Source organism: Cariama cristata, unplaced genomic scaffold, assembly GCF_000690535.1.
Source record: "Cariama cristata isolate BGI_N322 unplaced genomic scaffold, ASM69053v1 scaffold10595, whole genome shotgun sequence".
Lineage (NCBI taxonomy): Eukaryota > Metazoa > Chordata > Aves > Cariamiformes > Cariamidae > Cariama > Cariama cristata.
Genome location: NW_009615806.1, coordinates 44,579 through 66,009, shown reverse-complemented (window position 1 = coordinate 66,009; position 21,431 = coordinate 44,579). Strand labels below are relative to the sequence as shown.

Below are 21,431 nucleotides of genomic sequence, written 5' to 3'. Positions count from 1 at the left end.
AACCTCCCGAGCACCCCCAGCCGCTCCCCATCAGACTTGTGCTCCAGACCCTTCACCACCTTCGTTGCCCTTCTCTGGACTCGCTCCAGCACCTCAATGTCCTTCTTGTCGTGAGGGGCCCAAAACTGAACACAGCACTCGAGGTGCGGCCTCACCAGTGCCGAGTATGGGGGTCGGTCACTGCCCTGGTCCTGCTGGCCACACTGTTGCTGATACAAGCCAGGATGCTGTTGGCCTTCTTGGCCACCTGGGCACACTGCTGGCTCGTGTTCAGCTGGCTGTCAACCAACACCCCCTGGTCTCTTTCTGCTTGACCACTTTCTAATCGCTCTTTCCCCAGCCTGTAACACTGCATGGGGTTGTTGTAGCTGAAGTCCAGGACCCAGCACTTGGCCTTCTTGAACCTCATGCCATCGGTCTTGGCCCATCGATCCAGCCTGTCCAGATCCCTCTGCAGAGCCTTCCCCCTCCAGCAGATCAACACTTACACCCAACTTGGTGACATCTGCAGATCCAACACCTGTAGGATATATGACTTTTCAGTTTTTCTTGAAGAAAATGTCATTGAAAAGTGCTTTTCCCCTTTTGAAAATTTTTGGATCCTTTAAAAATGTTCAATAAAAATATACATTTGTTCCACATGTATTTATGCATCTCGTAAATAAAATTGCCATTCTTAAACTCCTTTTGTGGATATCTTAGAACTCTCTTACGAGATTCCCTGTAGACTGTAGATTGGAAAGTACAAAAGCAGAAGTATTTTTTTACCGGCTTAGCAATAAAACTGAATGTTTTGAGGGTGCTTTGCTACTAAGCAAACAAATGTGTTTTTACTTTTAGTTATCTTAATGAAAGGCTTTCTGTTTATAATGACTAATGGGATTTTCTCTGCTTTCTTGATATGAGTCTCAGTGGAAAACCTGCTTATTCTTGAACTTCAGACACTTTGTTTATACTGTGGTTCTCATTTTTCCAATACAAGGAAGCTTCTCACCTTGTGCCTCTTGTCTCCATTTAGTACTGAGACAGAAACACTTTTCCCTTCAGTTTACCGGTAAGAACAAACAAGGACGTTTACGATGGCATCTTGACAGCTATTCACCTTCCGAAAGAGTTGCAGCTTCTGTTGGAAAACCTTGACTCTAAACTGAAAATCTCCTGTCACTCTTGCTCGTATAATGTTGTTAATCGTAAAAATAAATTTTAGAAGTCCATATAAGTAATAAAACCAAATAAGATTAATAATTAATGAAAACAACTTGGTCAAAAATGTAAGATCCTGTAGCGCTCACAATGCATACCCATTAAGGAACTTGATGCTTGCTGATTTTTGTCTTCAGAATATAAACATTGGGAAAATCGCCATTTGAAAATCAGTTTTACTGTACAAGTCGAGACAGCACTCTGCTACATTGCTCAACACCATCCACTGCATTGCTGCATTATGTGGAAAAGAGATAACACCTTTAAAAAAAAAGAAGTTGTCATCAATACAGCAATCAAGGCTGAGTCAGAGGGATGAATAGGGAAAGCCCAGCCAATGGTCTAGAAACCAGTCAAAGAGAATATAAAGAAATACTCCCTGACTTACGTCAGTAGAACAGCTTTTCTGTGCCTGCTTTGCCTTAGGCATTAGCATTAAAAAAAAACCCAAACCCACAACCCTAAGGTACAAAATGTAGGTAGATGTAACAGTTCTGAGAACACCAAAAGTATTCTCTTCTCTGCCTATACAAAACTCAAAAGCTCTATTTGGTGGTTTCACGTGTTCTAGTAACCTACTTTTTGTTGTTGTTTCCCAATGCCTACATTTTTGCACTGTTTGAGGGGTTTTGTTACTTGTGGAGTCTTCGGTGCCTGGAGAGTGGATGTAAACACAGAGTCTCTGGTAATGTGGCTGAGGCTCCAGTTCCTTCCAGCTAGGCTGAGGCACCTAACGGAGGTGTTTAAGGGCAGGCATCGCTGCCCTGGGCTATCCTGGTGCATGAAGAGATGGGCAGTCCCAGTACGGGACGTTGGTACGTAAGGGTTTGACAGAGCAAGCATGATGTGCTTGCTAGCATGCACGTGTCTCTGCCTTGTTTAAGTAAGGGATGGATGGATGTATGCCATTTACCCTCCCAGCAAGGTGCTAAGTAGAGAGCTGCCTCTGTCATGTATACTTCAGTAGATACTTGGATTAGTTCTTGCTTTTAAACATTATTTAACCTGTTTTGTTCTCTGGTGCGGTTGGTAACTCAGCACAGCCTGTGTAATCCATGATTTACCCAGAAGAGGCGACTTCTCCAAGGGGCTGCTGGCAACCAACACTTAACTTCAATCAAAGGCAAATTCCCCTTGTTTTGGCATACTGAGGCATTATTCAGCACTAAAAACTGGTTGTTTAAAAATGACTGTAAAATCTGCATTTATTGGGGGGATGGGAGGGGGGAAGATTAGTTGCTTATTATCTGTTTCCTGCTGGAAAGTGCAAAACTTAATAACTGTATAGTTATGTTTTTAATGTGAATGATCACAGGTAAATTTTTCAGAAGCTGTTATGGGTAATTAGTAACTATTAATTGGTAGAGGTCAGATGCCCTCTTCCTTATGGCTTTGCTGTTCTTCTGGAGGAGGATATGTCTGTTAATTTTTGGTACTGCTAAAGTGACATAGAATTAATAATGATTATCATAACTTCTATTGCAGATCTGTTTGAATTATGGAAATGGACTCTATGTGCAGGTAGGAAATAATGGGAAACTGCTTTTCTTTATCAGTGTCTGAAGAAGGGTTCTCTGAGCAAAAAGCAAGTGTCAAAGGCATGCTTTACTTCAGTTGATAAATATCTTGTTTTACCATTTTCTGAAACGTGAAAGCTGAGTAATGAATAGTGAAATGAAAGATGAAATCTAAGTGAATAGATTCCTACCTTCATCAAACTGAGTGGCATTCAACTTTGAGAAACTTCCTCTAAAATATTAAGTTTGTAGATACCTTTTTTTTTTTTTAACTCTCTCTAAATCATCTACTATTTTATGGAAGTTGTTATTGTGGAAACATTTCCAGATGTTAATCTGGAAGTCGACAGACACAGTAGGGACTAAGCTGGACAGAAGGACAAAGGGTCTCATGCAGAGTGAGATTGAGGGGTAGTTGAGCAAGGATAGGAGAGACAGTGCATGGGTTGAGTAGAGGCCTCCTGTTTCAAGTATTCTGTTTCAGAGAGAAGGCTAATATGAGGCAGCGTTGGTGGGATGGCCAACGGGGTGATAAGGCAGAAGTGGTGGTTTAAAACAGCCTTAGTGCCAAACCGCCTCCCACATCTGATGACAAGCACTTAAATCTTTCAGAACAGGTGTATTTTCACCAACCCTTGGTCATGGGATCTTGCTGATATATTTAAAGCCTGTCTTGCCTAATTCTGTCTTGATGAAAAGACTGGTGTAATTTTCCTCTTCAAACAACTTGAGGAGCAGGTAGCTCTTAGATTGTGGCTCAGAAGGCTAATGCTGCTCTGTGATTTCAAAGTTACTAGCTATTGAAAGGGCAAAAGCTATTCAGAAATCTGGGCTACAGCAGCAATAAAGCATTCATCTGAAATGGCAAAATGTAATGCTGACATTCAACCTTGTTTTTTCACAGGTTTATAATCGAAATGGCAGGAGTGGCATGTTGCCTCATCCCAACAGCGTGGTGAGGCAGAAGCGAGAATGGACAGTCCCTCCGGCTTTCATACGGGAAGAGGAAGACAATTCCTATAAGAATCCAATTGCTAGAGTAAGCCCAGAAAAGAGATAAATTCAGAATATACATAGAAATAGAGGTGAAAATGTACGATAAGGATGTGGCTGCCCTAAACGCATGCACAAATACTTATTTAATTTTAAAGGGCTATTGAATGTCATTTGAAGATTGGAACATTTCCTTCTGTTTCATTCCTTCAGCAGATGAGTTACTCTTGCAGCCTGATTTGGCTCAGTCTCTCATCTTTTCCTAGCCACAGGTTTTCATAAAACTTCTGGGAATGCAATGGCTTTGAGATTTTTTTTGCTCCACCACCCCTACTAAGCTGTGGTTGAACTTGGCAAGTGGGTCCCCAAACTGCTGGTGGTGATTGGGCGGAAGGGTGTCCATGGAACATGATTGTGTATGCCTAATTTTTTAAGAAAGAGAGCTAAAAATAACCAAGTTGTTATCCTTTGTGCAAGAGTGATATGCATTTGGTTTAGCACCAGTGTTGAAACCTGAATTCACCACACCTGTCACTTCAGCACATAAAGTAACTGCAGATGGTGGCAGGATGTGACCCTCTGCTTGAGCTGCCCCTTGATGGTGGTGCTGGCAGAGTGCATGTGTGCTTTTCCAGATATTTCAGATATTTGCTACCGACAGAAAAAGGGTATAATCTCTAGTCTATGCAGCCTCTTCTACCTGTTCCTCTCCAGGTCTGACCTTTCTTCCTCCACCCTATCGCTTCCTCAGTTCTGGTCACACTTGCTAGCTTAGGTCTAATCTCCCTTAAAAAGTTGTCATATTTTATTTCCAAGCTTTGCTCAAGTGACTTCAGTCTCCCCTGCCCAACTCATTGTTTCAGACTCTCTGGGGTTTTTTTGTTTTGTTTTTGCTTTGGTCTTTCTCCACGTTTTATTTGCCCCCATCCATTTGAACAGCCTCCTTCCTTTCCTCCTTCTCTCACTCCAGCTTTTCACCTTATCACAGTGGTTTTCCAGCCTTTCCTTGCACTTGTATCCTATTGCACTCTCTTTCTCCAAGCAGTGCCAATTCTCTTCTCTCACAGACCTCTCCACTTCGTGGCTCCTCACTGTTGCACTGCCCATCATGTTCTTCATCTCCCTGCACCAGATCCTCAAACAGACCATGCAGCTCTTCCTGCGTTCATCTCAACATCTCCACACTCAAAGGAGTGCAGGGAAATGTTTTTACTATTTATTTTTGCCTGTTGATTACGAAAATAGCAGAAATATTTTCATTGGATTTTTAAATGTGGTTTTATTTACTGAATGCTATTTAATCTGTTATATTCCTGCTAGATACATTCTGATCTTGAAGATACAGGGATAGTGGTAACTTATACTATATCTGGTCAAGGAGTAACAGAACCCCCTTACGGATTATTTGTTATCAATGGAAAGACCGGAGACCTGAACATAACAGGAAGGGTTGACAGAGAAAAAACTCCAATGCTGCTTGTAAGTTGAATAGTAACTTTTTCCTTATAGGTGCCCTCCTATCCACTTTTTTATTTATTTTGTTCAAATGTGTTTGCTTCAATTAGTTTTAATGTTTCTGGATATTTGTGTGTGTGTACATGGTTATATTTATAAGCATATTATATATGCTTATATAATGCTTAGATTTTGTTATATATTTCTATTTTGCATATGTATTTATATCTATTACAGTCATTCATTGATTTGCTTATTGTTTCTGTCTGTATTATTTCAGGTCAGAGGTCATGCACTAGATAAGACTGGAGCAAAATTGGAAGAGCCGATAGACCTCCCAATTAAAATTGTGGATATAAATGACAATTTTCCAGTGTTTTCACATGAAGTTTTTGTTGGTTCAATTGAAGAATTAAGCGAAACAGGTAACATCATTTTCAGAACTGTTTTTTTCATTTAGCTTTTCCCAACACCTGCAAGGGCACAAGTGAATACACTCTTTGCAGCAGCATATCTGCAGTAACAAGGATGCGTTCTCTGGCTTGTTTAAGCCAGGTTATCCACATGCAAATGGAAGATTTTATTCAGGGCTAAGCTCTGTGGTGTAATTAAGGGAAAGCAGCCACAGAAGGGCAACAAACAACACTTCCTCTTATTGCACCTTTGGTTTTGTGTCAAAGCTACCACAAATCCAGGAACCAGAGTCCTTCTTTTTTTTTAAATACAGTCTACCTTCTGACCTAGCAATCCCAGCCTATTTGGGAAGGACTGCACTCTGCCATGCTCATGAAATCTCTGCTTTATCTATGGGTAGGAGAGATACTTCGCTGTTAAGTGTGTATGGCCGTGACCTAACCCTCAAAGAACAAGTTAGTGACAGTTTTCCTGTTGATGTCAAGAGACATAAGAGCAACAGATTATTTCCCAGAAGATATGAAAAGGTGCAATAAAACAACCTGATAAATACCTGATATTGTGTCCATTTCAATGTCACAATAATGTGAAGAAACAGGTTCTTGACCATTACTTTGGGTGAGGTATTGAGTTCCCTCAACTCTCTTTCAAGTCAGTAGCAGCCTTATGGTAGTTGCTCTTTGCCTGAATTCCAGCTAATGTTCAAACTCGGGCGCTGGACGCTGAGGTACACCCTTTTCCAGAGGACAAAACCCTGTACCATGAGTTACAAGGAGCAGTGCATATAACAACGTGCTCTTTTCTCTGACATTACACTGAAAATACTTGCCAGTGCGTGGCAGTGTAAGCAAATACTTTATTTTCTTCGCTTTTTCCAGGTACAATTGTAATGAGGATAAATGCAACAGACGCAGATGAACCAAATAACCTAAATTCCAAAATTGCTTTCAGGATCGTTTCCCAAAGCCCTAGCTCTGCGTTCAGGATGAATAAGGATACTGGCGAGGTTCAAGTAGCAAAAATAAACCTTGACAGAGAGGTAAAAAAAAGCACCTCCCATTTTTAGAGTTAACATCAGTCTTGTGATGCCTCTTGTGTCACCTTCAGCCCTGCCTGCTGGGGTGAAAAGCTGGGGTGAAAAGCTGGCCCTCTTACCTTCCTTCGCCTCCCCTGGGATTAAAGCCTTGTCTGTCTGTGTGTTTTTCAGGGATTGGGGAGGAGTGAGTGTGATGGGATCAAGATTGTATTCCCCCTCTCACCTCCCTAGCACAGCTCCAGCCCCATGGCTGTTGCATTCTGTCCCTCCCGTGCAGCCGGGGCAGCAGTTACATGAAGCGCAGGGTCATTTCTTTGTGCTGGAGAGCATATAGCAAAACCAGCCCAGATCACCATCTGCAAAGCTGCCGATTGCATCTAGAGTTTTGTAGCCTGCTATGCAAATCGAGGTGCAAAGAGTTAGCATGGGTGCTGCTGTGAAACAGCATTGAAAGTCACATATTACCAACAACTTTACCTGTGCTTGCATGAGTTTTCCCTGGCCAGCAGATGGTGATCTGGGTGTTAGCTCTGCCGCTGAGAGCCACGGCTCTGCCTCTGCTCCTGTCCTGACATCCAGCCATCACTGGTCCTTTCCCTCTTTATGGCCACTGAAATTTTTTCATATGCCACATCAGTACAGTCTAAGCCTTCAGGAGGGAGATGCAAAAGTCCCAAATCCTTTTCCAAGCCTCAGCTCTATTCCTGCAGAGCCTGTCAGGGTAGTTCTGTGTGAGATTTACTACTAGCTGGAGAGAAGAGAAGTTATAATTAACCGTGAGAAGGATTACCAAAATGTGATAGGGATAACACAGAGAAGGAAAAACTTTTAGCCTGGTTTAAACACTTTTTTCTTATCATGGCAGACACAAAGTAGCTATTCTTTGGTGGTGGAAGCAAAAGACCGTGGTGGTGAATTAGGTGGGAATGCTGCAACATGTTCTGTAGAAATCAAGATTTTGGATGTTAATGACAACTTGCCTGTGGTTGAAAGTCATGCGGTAAGTACATTTATCACAATATTTGACATGTTCCTACACCTGCCAGTGTCCTACTGCTTAATATGAGGTTGTGCAAACTTTCTTGCACTGCTGAAATGAGGTAAATATTGGCATCTTTTTAAAGAAGAATGTTTTTTGATTGCAGTTTGAAGGAAGCGTTGAAGAAAACAGAGCAAATGTGGAAATTCTGCGAATAAAAGTATTGGACAAAGATGAAGAGTTTTCTGATAACTGGCTGGCAAACTTTTCGTTTGTTTCTGGCAACGAAGGTGGCTTTTTTCGTATAGTAACAGATACCCAAACAAATGAAGGAATTTTGACTCTTGTGAAGGTTAGTGTATTCTTTAGAGAGTATTCTTTAAATATTAGAATAATTTATTCCCTTTGAGTTGACATACAAATTACTTATATTCAATCAGTATGTAAACTGTAAATTCACGTGATGGACATGCCTTCTTTGGCATATTCTTTGTTGTTGTATTGAGTAATTCAATGCAAAATAATAATTTTGTCCAGCTTTACCACTTACACTCTGTGTCTCTCAAATATATCTAGCGGGGCAGAAGTCCCCAAACTTTCCTTGTCATTTGAGCAACAGTGCTAACAAATATGCTGTAAACTTTCCCATACTTTTGATCTCCTTGCTGATCTCGGTTTAAATTTCTTTGTTTCCTGAGGCCACAGATAATGTTGCAGGTAACACCTACTCCATGAGCCATGGGCTACAGGCTGTTTTGTGAATTTCCATAAATTGAAATTATGAAAATATTTTCCATAAATGGAAATTTCTGTTATGAATTTCACTCCCTTTTAGTCCACAAGAACTGAAGATGCATAGCCCTAAGTACCTCTTTTCTTTTTTCTTTTTTTTTTCCCTGCTCTGGTTTCCTTATCTGAAAACTGATAACTGTAAAAAATTGATAAGCATTATGAAGTAAATTAATTGGTTTTAAAAAAAAAAAGCATAAAACTGGAAGAACCAAGTAATAGTGAGCACTGATTCACTGAAAGTAAAGACAGAATATATGAGTAGGACTCATTGCACTTACCTTAAATTAGTTCAAATTCAATAATATAAAGACATAACTATGGTGCCATGCATTGAAAATAAGAACAGTAATCTTCCTTCTGTACTTTCTAAAGAGTTTGAAGCTTTATATATTGAGTAACATGTTAACTAGCAGTTCTTCTTTGCACTGTAGCATCCTTGTTATTTAAATATGGATGCTACAGTATTATTTAAATATTTAATGTATGAATGTTGTCTGGATATCAGATACTGTCAAATTCTGAGCAATTTTTTTTTTTTATTGCTTTAGGAGCTGGATTATGAAAAAGTGCGAAGCCTAAACTTGGGCATTGTTGTTACAAACAAAGCAGAGTTCCACAAGTCAATTAAACACAGTTATAAAGCACAAACAATTCCAATAAAAATTAGTGTGATTAATGTGCGGGAAGGGCCTATATTCCCTGGTGGCACAAAAATTATTGAAGCAAGTGAGAAACTGGAGATAAAACGTGTTATTGGACAGTATCAAGCCTATGATGAAGACACTGGAAAAGTAGCAGAGAACATTACGTAAGGATCTTTTTATAAGCCATCATAGCTGAGTATGTCAGAAATCACATCTTACTGTAAAAATATATATGTGGAACTGAAATAATTTCAAAGGCAATTGTTTTCTGCTACACGTAATTCACACCTGAAACAACATTATCATCATTGTTAATATTCTGTTATGCAGAAAATAGCTGAAATGAAAATCCTACTTGTTTTGTTGTATATGGCGAGATGTGTGTTTGGGCTGAAGTTGTCCATGCTTGCACGCTGTTTGTCATGCCTGTCTACTTTTGAGAGTAGATTTGCCCGTTTACTCATCTGACTTTATCATCTGCAGAAATGTTGGGAAGAAATATGCAGAAACACCTAGCAATTGGACAGAATGGGTGTAAGCTACACAGATAAGTCTGTGCAGCTTTTGAATCGTAGCTCTTCAGCTGAAATGTTGTTGAACCACCACCGTGGCTTTTAAAATGGTGCAGACCAGCAGACGTGCATACTCAGTGGTGGACCCCTCTCCCCCACGCCTGTAATGCAGCCTCACCCCGGGTGGCTGCTCCTCATCTTTTGCTGGGAGCGGGGATGGAGGGGAAGAGGACGATGATCAGCAGGGCAGCTCCCTCTCCTGCTCACTCCCTGAGTCTTACTGTAATGCCTCCACACCTGAATCCTGGCTCTAGATGGAAAAGCAGGTTTCAGTGTTCAGAGTAGGTTTATAATCTTAAGTTAAACCAATTCCTGTGGCAGGAGTGTCAGACCTCAGACCTAGGGACTCGATTTCTGCTTTAAATGAAGAGTAATCATACTGTGAAGCTATTTTTTCTGCTGACGGTTGTTTTCCTCGTTATAAATGTGTACATCTTTATATGCAATTTTAACCAGATACTTGAAAGGAAGAGATACAGCAAACTGGATCACAATAAACTCAGTCACAGGTGAAATCCAACTTGCCAAAAAGCTTGATTACGAATCACCTTATGTAGTAAATGGTACCTACACTTTCACCATGTTGGGTGTAACTACTGGTAAGTTGACGGGGTTTTGTTTTCACACTAATTGGTTTGTTTAGTGTTTAGTTTGCCTTTCTACAACTATAGTTGGTTTAACCTCCTTATCTTTAACTGCCTAGAAGTTATGTGCCTAGTGCAGTTTCCCATAGGCTCTGTATTTGAAGGAGAGACATGGGCAATCATTGAAATAGGATGAACCTTGGAGTGCGTTCCCAAGGTGGTCATTTCTCTTCTTTGACTAGAGGGGGGTGAACTTTTTGTAGAAGTTTTGCAAAGACCAAGTCTGGTAGGAACATCCCTTGTCAAGGTGGAAATCGCCAGTATCTCAGGTTGCCAATCAGCAGACTTCAAAGTCCTAAGTTTTCTTAAATGCTAAGCAAGAAGGACTCCCTGAACTTCTTGTGTATCTAATCAGAATGCTCCTTTTATAATCTGCATGTTACTGTGTAACCGTACACAGGAAATACACTATTTTTTGAGTTAGAATAGTAAAACTACTTGCCTTCAGAAGAACTTTGTCAATATGTTTATTAACAGTAGGAATGAAGTTCTGCTCCTATAAGCTCCAGGGGGAGCTCTTTGAACTTATTTCACCAATGTTTGTGTTTTGGAAAATTTAAAATTTTTTTTTATTTTAAGATTAAATTTTTGCACTTTTTAAATCAATTTAATTTTTCATCTTTTAAAATCTTAGATTTTTCAAAGAAAACAGTCACCGGCACAGTCATTATTCAAGTTAAAGATGAGAATGATAACTGCCCAGTTATCGTGAACCCTGTGCAAACTGTGTGTTCAGATGCAAAATTAGTTGATGTTACAGCTTATGATTTGGATGGTCACCCAAACAGTGATCCCTTCAGCTTTACTATTGTTGATGAGCCAGAAGGAACAGCAAAAAAATGGATAATTGCATCTGAAAATGGTAAGAAGAAAATATTTTTATTTACTTGCAGTTCTTTGGAGTCTTAGTGCTGTAATTTGTTAATTCCAGTCAGAGTGACAGTTTGGCTGATCCAGACCAAAAAAAACATATATATGAGTCGGGCATGAAGACACATCACTCATGCTCTGCTCCCTTCTCTCTAGTAGCTGTGAAAACGCAGTCATGTCTTCTAGGGCCTTTGGCCTTCCCTCAGTTGGACCATCTTTGACTAGCTTGATGACCCATATGTGGTGACCAGGATTTCATGGGTAGTGCTGGGATCAAGCCTTTCCCATCTTCCCACAGAAAGCATGCAGTGATGGAGGATGCTTTTAGTTAAAACTGAGCTTGGGGTTATGGTTGTGTTACTGGCTGCAGTTGCTCTAACATACAAATAAATAAATAAATCTGTGTGCAGGGTGGGCCTTGAAAAGGGGAAATACAGTGTAACCTGTCTAAGACTGTCTAGCACGGTAGGAACAAAAATAAGTCAGAAATCATAAATAATTTTATTGAGTATTTCAAAATGAGATGAGCATTTTCTTCTTACATTTCCATTCACATAAGCCTGGGAAATGCTTGAAGGAAATGCTTCAGGTAGATTGAAGACACCAGAAACCACTTTTTTCTTCTCATACTCATTATTCTGCCCTCCATAATCCTACAGCATAACATGGCAAAGCAATCAGCAGAGTCATCGTAATGGCCAGGTCTAGGACTAAGAAGGAACCTTCTTAGCTTTCCTCACTCTGCTTGCAGCCAGACTAGGAGTAATTGTAGGGATCACAGCTTTTCCAAATAGGATGGTGTTCCCCAGCTGGGAACGTCATCTGGGCATCTCTTGCCTAGTTGTGTCCTTGATGTGACAGGGCCACAGGACCAGGTGGTATGTTGGCTCCCTGGTCTCTGCCTACAACAGATTAATCTCCTAAAGACTGAAGCTGTTTTTTTGTGAATTCAGCCTTTAGCTATCTGGGTGATGTGAAAATTAACGTTATATAGGCAGTTAGGCTGTCTTCCATGGTAAGTCTCTGGTGGTGTGAAACTCTTCACAATTATCTGAGACTGCAAGCGAGCACAGCTGCTTTGTTACCAGCATGAATTACTTGATAAAAGTTACAGCACATATGCTGTAGCAGCAGCTAATTAAACTTAATGCCATTGCATTGGCTAGACTTAACTGGAGGGGGCTTGTTGGTAGGCTGTAAAGATTTTATTTCTCTTAGTTTACTTTCTCTCTTCTAACTTCTTGTCTTTCTTTAACCCCCCCATCTGCCTCAGGCACCAGCATACAGCTGGCACCACCAAACCTGAAGCCGGGCACAACTGTAGTTCCCATCCTAATAAAGGATTTCCAAGGGTTCAGTTGTGCTCAGGCACAATCTCTGCAACTGACTGTTTGTGAATGTGCGGATAACGGTGTATGCAAAGAGAAAGTTGCTGGCGCTAAGATAGTGGGTCTGGGACCAGGAGCGGTTGCGCTCATCATCTTGGCATTTTTACTCTTGCTGCGTAAGTAATTGTTTTGTATTATTCACAAGCACTGTAAATATGGTCTGCAAGGCATCAGGAAAGAAACAGTCCAGCTCCCAGGTTTTATCATCTTGATATGTTCTGTGTAAACTCCTAGTCTGTGTGAAGTCATGGCAAATCCCCAACTACTTTTGGTAACATCAGCTTTTCACCCTCAAAGGATTTCAAGCTGTGCATTTTCAAATTAATATGTACAACTTTAATATTTGTTTATGGGGCTGTAAATAACAGGTGGGGAAACAGTAAGGAATCTTTTTGGTGTTCCCACACCTCCTCATGTGAACCCTAACTCTTCCCACTCAAGCCACAGCACTCTCTCCACTCTCTTCTTCCTCACTGCAGATGCAGGTCTGGTGCCTTGCTCTGAGCAGCATGTCGCATTGCTCTTTGGTGAGACAAAACAGAAGCTCAAAAATAAGAGAAGAATGCTTGTAGTCAGAGTGTGGCCATGTGTGCCTGTGCTGCATTTAAAATGGCAATAGTTTACTGCCTGTGGTGGTAGCAATCTAGCTGTGGCAAAACAAAGTTCATCCCAAGCAAATACGTTCTGCTCCTGAAACTAGAGATCCCTAGGCAACACTCTAGACATGTCATGAGTGGTAAGGTGGAATTTCCACGATACCGTGGCATTATCTAGTAGTAAAAGTACAGGAGGAGTTAGAAATGCTGAGGTTGTACAGTGATATTTAGGGCTTGGGTATGGTATATGAGGTCTTCAGTAGAAGTATAGCTACGTATGTGCATGGTCATCTGCAGGATTGAGGCCCTGATGGGTTAATTGTTGGTTTACTCTCTAGGAAACCAGCCTGGCATATGTTTCTAGGAAATACCTTGAGTATTTGGGAACCTGTCTTCAGTCTTCATCAGCCCTCATACTGGTCACTAGCTCACTAAAGATACATTTCGGTATGGGAGGTTGCCAAACTTCGGTACTGGCTGTTAGCATGCTTTGACCCTAATAATCACATAGTTAATGGCAAGCTTCTGTTTCCCCCTAGTTGTTCCACTGTTACTGCTGCTGTGTCCCTGTGGCTCGAGACAGAAGGGATTTGCTGCGATACCGGACTACAGCGAAGCGATGTTGCGTCAGTGGAATAGTGAAGGAGCAGCTGCCGAGGAGAAGGCATGTATCCATAGTAGCATTGCTCTTTGATTTCTGTCCAAGTGTTCAGTTTGGCACTTGGTGCCTCTTCCACGTTACAGGCTGATGTTTCAAAGCTGTACAGCACATGAACATTAATTAAAATTAACCCTGTGAGGCTCAGCGAAGATTAATTCCTCTAGAAAAACCAACCATAGTGTTTAAATCTGAAAGTAAAGGGAAAGCGGTCAAACAAATGTTGATGGTCTCTGAGCAGAAGAGAGGAGTGTGGGAAAAGCATCAGTGCTGTAAAGAGTGAAGCATTTGCATTTGCAAGCCTGCAATGTTCTGCACCCCTTTGGGAGCATGGTAAAGTACTGAAAGGATGGGTTATAAAGCTTAGCTTCTCCTCACTAGTTTAAAGTTTCAGGCTGTATTTTAAATTACTTCCATGTGTATTTGCCACCTTAAACAGAGGAAATTCTTAATTTAAAAAAAAAAAAAAAGGGCAGAAAAAAGTGCAAATCTACAGAGGGAACAGCGAATGCCAAGAGAAGTTTGCGCTTTCTTGTTATGCTACAAAACCCATTTTTTTGAAAAAGGGCATGACACTGGTATGCTTTTGCACAATAACAAACAGAGGTAAGGTAAAAGACTTTGATTGAGGGCCAGTGCTCACACCAAATTCTTGTTAAAAGACAATTAACAGGGGAGCCAAACTGCTAGAAAAGAAGAAAGGGCCAGGCAGCACCATAGAGGCAGCAGGCACTACACACTCCCCCACTTTGTGTCTGAGGAGAGCTGGGCAGAAGCTTTCTTGGAACAGCTGAGCTCCCTGGAGTTTTGCAAGCCTTTTTTTTTTTGGTGTTTGTTTTTTGGTTTTGTTTTGTTTTGTTTTTTTTCCCCTTACTTTCACTCCCAACCCTTTGAGTGTCAAGAAGACAATGATTTATAGAAACATTTCCATGATCCTCCTTGGGAACGCAGTTGTGGAAGCTGCACCCTGTTTCAGGAGGCCTTTCACTCTTTGCAGCAACGCATGAGAGTGCAAATTCAAACAAGTCGTAAGACGGCACCCTCCCAGGTCCCACCCAGCCACACTGCTGGTTTGGTGAGTTCCATGTGCTAGACAGCGCAGCTTTCACGTTGCTTCCTAATTTGTGTTATTTATATAGCCAGTGCTGAACTTCATCCCACCCACTGCACTGGGGAACTCGACAGGAGCGATGAGCGGAGTAGGAATGAGTGGAGAGGAAACTGGAGCCGGAGGAAGCAGCTCTGCCTCTCATGTAAGAGAGCATCACAACACTATTACCAAAGAAAGATGGGAAGAGCAAAGACATCTCCTTTCTGGTGCTGTGCGTGGAGCCATGGCAGCTGGAGGGGCTGAAGGCATGGCAGGTGTAGAAGGCAAGACAGTGGTGGCTGGAGGAGGAGTTGCGCTGGGAGCAGCAGGAGCCATGAATGAAGAATTTTTAAGAGACTACTTCAATGACGTAAGCATATGACCTGAAAATAACAGTACTCTGATATTTACATGTAGTGTTGTGAAATGCTGTTCATGTTATTACAAACCCAGATGAGTAGATGTGTGTGTATAAACGCCTGATACAGTGGCCAATGTTGTGTGCATGTGGAGTTGAGGGCATTAAGGATTTTTGAATTAGGCTCGCATGTGGGACTTAGAGCATGACAATGCTCAGTCTTGTAGCACTGGGTGCTTACAAGGTCTCCCACAAGAAGACCCTTCTCTCGAGGGAGGTACTTGGGAATGGGATCCAGAATATTCAGCAATGACCAAGGAGCCTCTTGCCCAGGAAGAAGCCATGAGAAAGACTACGTGATCTAAATCTCAGGGACTTAAGCACATTAAACTGGCCTGTAGGGAGGCACCTATGACTCATCGTGAGTCACAGCTACAACCTATACCATGGAGTAGGTTTCTGAAAGATAAGCCATAGATGTCATATGGTAAAGGGTGGGTCTGCATTTTCAAAGTAGCTGATGAAGTAAGCAGTGCTAGACTTGTCTTTTTGCCCAACAGCCTGGGTAAAGGGCCATTCATCAGAATTGTATGAGGCACATGTTGCAATCCCCTTTCCAAATTTTTTTTTTGGTGACCTAACCGTTGACCAATAGGCTATTCCTACTCATTGCAGCTATTCCTCTTTGTGTAACGCACATCATTAGTCCTTAGGCTGGTGAGCTCCTTATCGTGAAAGTTTCACTTCCATAAGCCAGGGAGTGTACGAGTTGTCCATCACCTGTACAAACAAAACGTCTTCACACCCTACAGCTGGCTGATGATGAGGTTCTTCAGGGGAGCAGTTGTGCAGGTTTGAATCTTCACCTCAGGCCAGGGAAGGATTTGAGCTTAAGATACAAGTGCTCTAGCTACTGGTCTTCTGGGTGAACAGATGTAGCAGTAGCAGTTCTGCTTTCCTTCCACTCTTTATGATTCCTAATATTAAGACATACTTTAAGCAAAGCTGCCTGCTGAAGTCCTGTGGGAGGGCTTAGTAAAGGTCATACTACAGTACTCTACAACTTCTGGGAGGCTAAAATATCTCAGATTATAGGGGCAGGGGGAACAGACAAGTAACCAAACCAGATAGTTTCAGATGGGTGCTATTTTTGTAGAAGCATCTCGGGTAATGTGCCTGCTTCCAGGATCAAACACAGATAAACAAAGCGTCGTTTTGGGTCTGGGTATATTCCACATTACAGAGATGCCTGAGCTAATATGCACTTTAGAACTTCAAATGTGGCAGAAAAGTGGTTCTGAGCACAAGCCAGCAACCGTACTTGGTAAACGTGCTTCAGCAGGCCCAGAGGATTTGGCTGTCTTCACTCCTGGAACTGGAGCTGGTGCAAGCAAGTACACAGATACTCGTGCTAGCACCAGCAGCAACTCCATTGCAGACACTGCTTTCAGAGTGAGATGGGCTTGGAAGCACTATAGTCAGAACCCGTGAGCCGTCTTTGTTGCAAAGTGGCCTGCAAATTTATGTGCTGGACTATGTTCCCATACTTACCAAGCCATTTGACTTTGATTTGTTTGCTGTTGGGCTCCTTGGGTGTGATCCTGCAGGCTATGCTAGTGAAAAGGGCCATGGCAGGTGATAACATGTCAGCACGTACTCATTAATTGTGCGTTTAAGTGTTAGGATACTCTCAGGCATGGTTTTGGCACTCTCCCACAAACACCTAGTTAGAGGTGAAGTTCATTCACTGAACCAAAATAAAAGCAATCTCTTTGTGAAGATGAAGCAGTATCACAAATAACACAATTCCTGGTAGGAATAGCAGCAGACAGTGATAGTACCCAAGGTTTTCAATTTAATCTCAGATTCTTCTTCTCATCAGGTGTACTGTCAAGTTCAGACTAACTTCAAAAAAGCAAAAATCACATTTTGGTACTGCCCTGGCTGGGTTGATGGTTTCTGTGGGTTCAGTTAAACTTTCTTATTTTAACCTTTTTGACCAAGCATTTCTGATTTTCAAATTTATTAAGTCTAGAGCTGACACTAATGAACTTTTGCTTGCTTTTGTTTTCTGTCCGTAGAAAGCTGTCTGTTTTGCAGAAGAAGATGAAGCCCAAGCTGCAAACGACTGTCTCCTGGTTTATTCCCAGGGAGAGTCAGGCTCCCCCCACGGCTCCATCGGCTGCTGCAGCTTTATTGAGGGTGATCTTGACGACCATTTCCTTGATGATTTAGGAGACAAATTTAAGACTCTAGCAGAAATATGCATAGGCAGACACATCAACATGAAAGATGGTAGCTCCAGGAATGAGTCAGGTTTCGGTCTTAATGACGCAAAGTCGCGGTTCTTAGATCAGCAAAATGCTTCCAGCTCTGAACAAGCCTTTGCCTCAGGCAGCCGCTTCCAGCCTGCCCTGCCAGTGCACACAGGTGGTGGGGCAGGAGAAGACACCATTTCCAAGGAGGTGGTCACAGAAACAACCTTTGCATCCCACTCTGGGCAGCATGACACCCGGCCGCTTCCCACAGCCCACGCAGAGACCAATTTCACTGTGACAGAAACATCCTATTCTGTGGGGGCTCCTGCCCGCTCAGCCGACGTCTTTCTAGACCCCCAGTTTAAGGAGAATGTAGTGGTGACGGAGAGGGTGCTGGCACCCGCATCAAGCTTGCAGGGTATGGTGGAAGTCCCCGATTTACCACACAGAAGTAACGTGGTGGTTACGGAGAGGATGGTGAAGTCAGAGGGTGCCGGGCCAGGAGCCGTGATGGTCCAGGATCTCCCCGACTCCCAGTATGTTGTGGTGAGGGAGCGGGAGAGGGTGCTTGTGCCCGCTGCAGAGCAGGGCTCGCTCACCTTCCCCACTTTGGCAGAGGGACGCGGCGTGGTGGTGAACGAAAGGGTGGTGACAACCTCAGGGATTCAGAACAGAGCTGAACAGGTGGCAGGTGCCGGCCCAGGAAGGCAAGAGCACGTGTTGATCACAGATTCCCTGCTTAACCAGGCAGCCTCCAACTTAGAAGAGCCACCTCCTGCCAGCGCCACACTGAGCAAGTCTTCCAGGGTGACCAAATACAGCACGGTGCAGTACACCCGCTCGTAGCCTGGCCCCTTGCAGGGGTGATGGTGTCCAGCACCCTTGTGTCCACATGCATCTTGCTTCGGGCTTTTTCTTGAGACCTGAGTTTGCTGGAGGTTTCAGAATGACATGAACTTCCATGCGGTAGTTTGTATAAATAAGGATTATGAGCAGGAAGCTAGTAAAGAAATCTGCTGCTGTTGTTATGTAACGTTGGCAGCGATGCTTTTGAAGTGGAAAGATGTGGGAAATGTATTTTTTTTTTGTCCTTGTTTGCTATTTTTGTAATTGCTTTTTATTATTCAGTTAGTGTAATAATACCACATAACCACAGCTGCATGATTATGAGAAAGCAGCAAAAGGAAAAGTCTAAAATCTAGTGATGGATAGTAGCATGCAAAGCACAAGTTAGGTTCCTGAACTGCTGTTTAGTGTATCTGCTGAAATCCCACCTAAGGGGCATCAGTTTCTCATTGCATCTTGGCTATCTATTACCTTGTGGGCCAGGGCAGCTCCTCCTGAGCTGCAGCTGCAGATCTCTGCACCTTGGTGAATTGCTAAGAAATCTCTTCTTCCTGAGAAGCCTGGGCCACCAAAGCCAGTGGGTCGTCAGAGCAGTGGTGTGTTGATCTCCTGGAGGGATGTCACAACTTCAGGTTATCAGTGTTTGTACCTTAAGCAATCAATACTTGCATATTAGCACAGGGGCTAAAAAAGAGCAAGGAGAAAAAAAGCCAAGAACTGCAATTTTTTTTTTGGTACCTCAATGTAAAAATTCCATTACTTGATGTGAGTCTAGGCTGACATGGACAAGTAAGCATTTGCATCGTATACATTTTTACTGTCTCCTAACTGGTCCTTTAATCATGTATGAGAAACAGCCAAAAGTTACCTTGGAGACAGAGATTCAGTCAGTGGCTTTGTTCGCAAAGTTTATGGCCCTTAAATGTCTGTAGGATCAAATTTACAAGTGCAATTAACAAAGTGATTTTCATTCTGTCTGTGAACTCACAGATACAAGCACAGAAGTACAGCCTGATGTATGTGAGGTTCTGCTGGCTCCAGTACCAGAGCTCGAGTGGCCTGCGTAGTGCCTGATAATGGCAGCTTTCCTCAGCTCTGACAAGACAAGAGAAAGCTCCCTTGAAGTCTGCAACACTTAATTACTTCTCTTTCCATGAAGTTTATGGGGTAAAAGTACTGCACTGTTTGGTACTATGTATATATGCACATGTAAATATTTGTATGCAGTTTTAAACATTTTAAAGGGAGTTTTATAAAGGAAAAACTGTCATACGCTCCTTGTGTTTTCTCAGGTTAGAAAGAAGTATTTTAGATTAGGTGTTGGTACTGTGTTTATCTCATACCTCTAAAATCAGCAGGCTGGTCGTATGGTACTGCAAAGCCTGTGCACCTGCAGAGCTTTCTGGTTGTCTCCATCCCTCCTGGAGTTTTCCTGCAGCTGCAGTGTTATGTTTTCCATTGATATATTTTGCCTTTGACTAGAAATGTTTTCAGTGTATTTGATTTTACTGGTAAGGATGTAAAAGTTGGTTTGAAAACATGAAGAAATAGGAACCATGGCTATGCTCACCAGGGTGCATCTTGACAGATGGGCCATTACATTAAGTGGAGGAGTACTTCCAGGCAAATCAAACTACTCGCTTGTTTGGACCTATTTGTTATTTATCTCTTAAACTTTATTTTTAAAGTGTGTGTATTTACTTTTAAGCAAGCATGCAGTTTTAAGTGGTCACCACTTTTTCCTTCGGTGAGAGGGAGTGAACTTATTTCTGACTTTTTAATGGAGTATTCTGTGGTTTTGTGGAATCTTAAAGAACTCTGCTGTATTTTTTTTTATTCTTCTTTCAGTTTTAAGACAGCTACACCAGTGAAAACATTGACAGCAAATAAAAAGTTTAAAGATAGAATGAGGATTGGGATTTCCCAAAGAGCCTGAAGGAATATCTGAAAGATGCAGATGTAATAAAAGTTAAATTCTGTCAGAACTTGATGCGAGACAACAGCGTCCCATCCACAGATTTTCTGGGCTTTGGGTCAAACTCTTCTAATCAGTTTATACTTTGAAACAACATGGCATAAAATATTGTCTCAGTCTTATAGTTGTTGAGAACTGTGTGTTTTAACATCCGGAAGTAGATGTAAAACTCAGGACTGTGTCAGAAATCCTGACTTCCCTGTGTATTGTTTATATATAAACTTTTATCCCAGATTTGCTAGTGCTGTGAAGAGTCTATTTGAATAGATTCATGAAGAGTGAATCTCCATTATTTGGCTTAGTCTTGTACCAAGACTCCAGATGCTATCAGCATGTGCTAATGCTGGCAGAACATCCATCAGATTAAGAAAGTCAGTTCTAATGGAGCTGTGTTTTGTAAATGGTGGTGGCTGGTGGGAGGAATGTACAGACCCAGACTAATGGAAACACCTGGTTAGCATCCAACCGGTAGATAACCCTGAGCCCAGGACTAGCCCTAGACACTTATCTTTGTGAGATGCCTCATTCTGACTTCAAAAGTAAAAACAAAGTCTGTAATTTTCTTATCTAAAAATAACAGAGCATGGTTTTACTGAAATACCAGCATGACAGGGACTGTGTCCATGCTGCTCTTACATGATATATGTTTCCTGCAACTCCTTACTAAGTTCAGACTCCGCAAGTATGAACCAGCCTGCTGCAACAAGGATGTGGCTGGCCCGAGCAGGAGGGCAAGTCGAACGCCTGTACCGAGTGCCCATGAGAAAGTATTTCCTTCATCGTGCCTCAGTGTATACTTGGAGCCAGGCTAGACCTTGTAAGACAGGACGATCTCTTCCAGGCTCCATTCTTTTCTGTCCACCATCAAAGGCTTAAAGCTTGTCGAGGTTATCAGCAGTAAACCAGTTTTTAAAAAGTTAAGTAAATCAGGTGCTCTCCCCAGGAGAGTGCTGGTAAGTGTTTATGGCCTTGAGGCATCCCAAAAATGCATCACTCCCTCTGCTTGCACTGTGGTAGTGGAGCTAATGGCTCTGGCTGTCTCCTCCACTGGCCCTTCTCCCTCCTGGTGGCCTTTGAGCTCCCCTGGGCTCAAAATGCAGTGGCAACCATCTATTCTGCCTGCCTTGGGAGTAGGAAGGTTGG

The 21,431-nt window shown here is 42.2% G+C and overlaps 1 protein-coding gene across 1 annotated transcript; it reads left to right on the top strand.

The window, feature by feature from the left end:
• The first annotated feature begins 1,178 nt into the window (after nucleotides 1-1,178).
• DSG2 (desmoglein 2) lies at nucleotides 1,179-18,313 on the top strand. Its single transcript, XM_009699962.1, has 15 exons — nucleotides 1,179-1,190; nucleotides 2,689-2,724; nucleotides 3,625-3,759; nucleotides 5,034-5,192; nucleotides 5,449-5,593; nucleotides 6,461-6,621; nucleotides 7,484-7,618; nucleotides 7,764-7,949; nucleotides 8,938-9,197; nucleotides 10,062-10,204; nucleotides 10,884-11,111; nucleotides 12,393-12,623; nucleotides 13,643-13,771; nucleotides 14,905-15,221; nucleotides 17,291-18,313. The coding sequence occupies exons 1-15, from the start codon at nucleotides 1,179-1,181 to the stop codon at nucleotides 18,311-18,313; spliced, it is 3,300 nt and encodes a 1,099-aa protein (XP_009698264.1).
• The last annotated feature ends 3,118 nt before the right edge of the window (nucleotides 18,314-21,431 follow it).